Raw genomic sequence first — 4,550 nt, 5'->3', positions numbered from 1 at the left:
AAGGGCAGGGCCGCGGGCTCGGCGCTGGGAACAAAGTGGACCGGCGGAAGGAACGTCCCCAATCGATCCCGGAGCGCTGCCGGGGTGGGCCGGGGGCTTAGCTCCGGAGAGAGGTTTCCCACTGGACTCGTGCAGAGCCCCGCCCTGCTGCGCCGGCCCTGCGAGCGCCAGTTTCCTCATCTGACAGCTGGGAACAAATCCTTCGGGAAGTGTCTGAGACCCACGAAAATGTTTTAATATCTTTTATTTTTGGTAAAAAGTACTAAGCGCGACCGGGCGTGGGGGCTCACGCCTGTAATCCCAGAATTTTGGGAGACCGAGGCAAACGGATCACTTGAGGTCAGGAGTTCGAGACCAGCCTGGCCAACATGGTGAAAACCCGTCTCTACTCAAAATGCAAAAATTAGCCGGGCGTGGTGGTGCACGCCTGTAATCCCGGGTACTCGGGAGACTGAGGCAGGAGAATCTCTTGAACCCAGGAGGTAGAGGTTGCAGTGAGCCAAAATTGCACCATTGCACTCCAGCCTGAGTGAAAGAGCAAGACCCTGTCTCAGAAAAATAAATAAATAAATTAATTGAAAGGGCCGGGCACCAGTGGCTCACACCTGTAATCCCAACACTTTGGGAGGCCGAGGCAGATGGATCACCTGAGGTCAGGAGTTCAAGACCAGCCCGGTCAACCTGGTCAACATGGTAAAACCCCTTCTCCACTAATAATACAAAAATTAGCTGGGCGTGGTGACAGTCGCCTGAGTCCCAGCTACTCGAGAGGCTGAGTCACGAGAATCGCTTGAACCCAGCAGGTGGAGGTTGCAGTGAGCCAAGATCACACCATTGCACTCCAGCCTGGGCAACAGAGTGAAACTGTGTCAAAAAAGAAGAAAGGAGAAGGAGAAGGAAGAGAGAAGAGAAAAGAAAAAGTACTAAATGCAGTGGAAAGTAGCATTTTTAATTTTTTCTTTTTAAAATGGAAGAAGAGCCCACAAAGCAAAAGTGCCCAGAGCCAACAGAAATCTCTGGAGAAGGGACCTCTCTGGTAGTTGCCAAAGGGAGCAGCTGATGCTGTTGTGAAGCCCGCAGCACGATTCCTAGTGTGAAGTAGGGGGTGAGAGTATGACAGGCTCTGATGATCACGGAAAGATTTTTGTTTGGTTGTTGTGTTTTTGTTTTGTTTTAATTTTAGATTTGGTACATGTACAGGTTTGTTACATTGATATATTGCGTGATGCTTCTAATAATCCCTTCGCCAACCTTTTTCAACTTTTACCCCCCTCCACACCTTCTGCCTTTTGGAATCCCCCATGTCTGTTGTTCCCATCTTTGTATCCAAATCACGGAAAGTTTTAACCAGGGAGATTAACGCCATCAAATCTGGATGTTTTCAAAGGTAATGCCCATGGCTGAGCACCATGGCTCACACCTGTAATCCCAGCACCTTGGGAGGCCAAGGGGGGAGGATTGCTTGAGACAAGAGTTCAAGACCAACCTGGGCAACATAGCGAGACACCGCCCCCCGCCCCCTGCCCCCAGCCAGATATGGTGATACCCCTGTAGTCCTAGCTGCTCAGGAGGCTGAGGCAGGATTGCTTCAGCCCAGGAGTTTGAGGTTACAGTGAGCTATAGTTGTGCCATTGCACTTCAGCCTGTGTGACTGAGAGCCTGTTTATAAGGAAAAAAAAGAAAGGTAATGCCCATGTCAGTAAGGAAAGAGTATTAGAGAAAAGAGCTCCAGAATACTGATAATAGTGACTATTTATGGAGAACTTATAAGGGAATATGTCTTCATTTATTCAACAAATATTTATTGAGTGTCCCCTAAGTGCCCAGCACTATGCTGCTTCCTGGAGCTCGGTGAACAAATTGGACGTGATCTTTGCCCTGGTAGAGCCTACATTCTGTTGAAGGAACTGAATGGGTGGGGAGGGGGTGGGAGGAACAAATAAAATAAGGACAGAAGGTGATCAGTGCTAGTATTCTGTGGTAATAGGAGAGATCTTCTTGGGGAGATCAGAGATGGCCGCTGAGAAACTTACATTTGAACTGAGACTCATGTCGTGAAAGGGCCAAGCAAGCTAAGGCCCAGGCGAGAGCATTTCCAGACAGCAGAACTGCCAGGGCAAAGGCCAGGCATGCATACTTGGAAAAGAAAGGCCACTGAGACCGGCACCTGGCAGGCCAAGGAGAAATCTAGATGAGGTGGGCAAGGCAGGGAGGGCCAGATCTTGGGAGGAAATTAGGTCTGTATTAACTGACGGCCATCTCTAAGGATTGAATGTAATAAGGTATGCCAAGCACTGAGCAGAGAGCTTGCACATGGTAGATGTTCAACAAGTATGCATCATTATGAGGAACATGAAACGTTTGGTTTTTTTTTTTTTTTTTTTTTTTTTGGTTTGCTTGCTCTGAGCGGGTGAAAGGACATTTGAGTTTTCAAAGGCATTTCTCCTAGCTGAGGGGGCCTTACAGAAGGAAGTGAGAAGGTGAGAATGTAAATTAAGAGGCTTCAGTGAGCATTAACGCAGGCTGAGAAGGAGCTGCGGCTAACTGCTGTGAAGTTGGTGTCAAGTCCAGAGGATACAACAGCCTTGGAGGTGGGAGATGGGGGCCAGGAGCAGGGGCAGGGAAAATGCTGCTGTGACCCCCAGCTTGTGTGCCTGGGGATGGCCCACGGCTGAGACAGAGAACCCAGGAGGAGGGCAGGTTTCTGCAATGAGATGATAATGAGTTCAGATTGGGTTGTGGTGAGTTAGGGGTGCCAGCAGGACACCCGTGCGGAGATGTCTTGCAGGTGGTTGGAGGTGGAAGTCTGCAGCTCCAATTCAAAGGATCCAGCTCCAGCTTCTATTCACAAGATTAAAGTGTATTAAGTTAATGAGTGCCCCTGCCGTTGGCTTGTTTCAGGGTTCATTTTCACTTGCTTTCTCAAAATGTTGGAAAGAATATATGGCTGTTAAACTCCTACTACCTCTCCTCTTAGATTTTTTAAAAAATAGTACCGGAATTGAAAGCAGACCAATTAATGTATGTATAACTAATTGTGCCTACAGAATTGGGGATTATTCAACTCACTTCTCCTTCAACCAAAAGGTTGGTTAATCCATTTATTGTTAAATGGATTAACAAACAACCCATAATGAAAGCATTACATTCAGTCTATAAGTCGCAATGATTTAAAAGTAATTGGGTTGGCTGGGCGCAGTGGCTCAGGCCTGTAATCCCAGCACTTTGGGAGGCTGAGGCGGGCGGATCACAAGGTCAGGAGATAGAGACCATCCTGGCTAACATGGTGAAACCCATCTCTACTAAAAACAAACAAAAAAATTAGCCGGGTGTGGTGGTGGGTGCCTGTAGTCCCAGCTACTCTGGAGGCTGAGACAGGAGAATGGCATGAACGTGGGAGATGGAGCTTGCAGTGAGCCAAGATCGTGCCACTGCACTCCAGCCTGGGTGACAGAGCAAGACTCTGTCTCAAAAAAAAAAAAAAAATAGTAGTTGGGTCTATAGGTCTTGCCTCCTGAGATATTGTGGATCTGTTGTTTCTTCCAAAGCTTTGTCTGGATTGTCCAAATTAGCTTGCATTGCTTAAATACTCCTGAAGTCATTTAAGTTCTAAAGTCATTTTCCTGTTTAAGAAGAATTCTGGGCCAGGTGTGGTGGCTCACGCCTGGAATCCCAGCACTTTGGGAGGCCAACACAGGCGGATCACTTGAGGTCAGGAGTTTGAGACCAGCCTGGCCAATGTGGTGAAACCCCATCTCTACTAAAAATACAAAAATTAGTCATGTGTGGTGGTGGGTGCCTGTAGTCCCAGCTACTTGGGAGGCTGAGGCAGGAGAATCGCTTGAACTTGGGAGGCAGATGTTGCAGTGAAGTGAGATCACACTGCACTCCAGCCTTGGCAACAGAGCAAGACTCTGTCCCCCTGCCCCCCTCCCCCCAAAAAAAAGAGAAGAAAAGAAGGAGGAGAAGGAGAAAGAAGAAGAAGAAGAAGAAGGAGAAGGAGAAGGAGAAGGAGAAGGAGAGAAGGAGGAGGAGGAGGAGGGAGAAGAAGAAAAATTCTGTTGGAGAATTTTAATGAAAATTAGAAATTGGTTTCACTTAATCCATTGAATAAATACTGAGTGCCTACTAGGTGTCATGTGCTGGGATACAGTTGAATCAGAGACACAGTTCAGCTGGTGCTAATGGCAGAAAAGGAGAAAAGAGAAGCTGTCTCTAATAATTTTTTTAAAATGCAGCGACCTCAGAAAGAGGTCAAGAAGTCCTTTCCAGGGAAATTATGTTTAAACTGAGACTTGTGACTTGAACCTGGAGGACAAACAGAATAGGGTACAGTGGAGAAAATAAGAAATGACAGTAAAGAAAATGTCTGGAGTGCAGACATCAAAAGGAGAGAGAGAGACAGTAAGGGGAGAGAGAGAGACAGAGAGAAAGGGCAGGCCAGAGAGAGAGAGAGAGAAAGGGAGAGAGAGGGGCCAGGCCAGAGAAAGAGAGAGAGGGCGAGAGAGAGAGAGAGAGGCCAGGCCAGAGAGCGAGAAAGGGAGAGAGAG

At 47.7% G+C, this 4,550-nt stretch overlaps 1 protein-coding gene across 1 annotated transcript in view; it reads right to left on the bottom strand.

Moving 5' to 3' along the window:
* The window catches only part of NELFCD (negative elongation factor complex member C/D), a 14,104-nt gene extending 13,924 nt beyond the window's left edge, over positions 1–180 (bottom strand). The window contains exon 1 of the mRNA XM_011992414.1: positions 42–180. Within this exon, the coding sequence (XP_011847804.1) occupies positions 42–180 (139 nt within the window). The remainder of the gene's footprint in view (positions 1–41) is intronic.
* Positions 181–4,550: the final 4,370 nt, after the last annotated feature.

The sequence above is a fragment of the Mandrillus leucophaeus genome, unplaced genomic scaffold, assembly GCF_000951045.1.
Source record: "Mandrillus leucophaeus isolate KB7577 unplaced genomic scaffold, Mleu.le_1.0 Scaffold41, whole genome shotgun sequence".
Lineage (NCBI taxonomy): Eukaryota > Metazoa > Chordata > Mammalia > Primates > Cercopithecidae > Mandrillus > Mandrillus leucophaeus.
The sequence above is the reverse complement of the archived record's forward strand: the minus strand, read 5'-3'. Positions and strand labels throughout refer to the sequence as shown.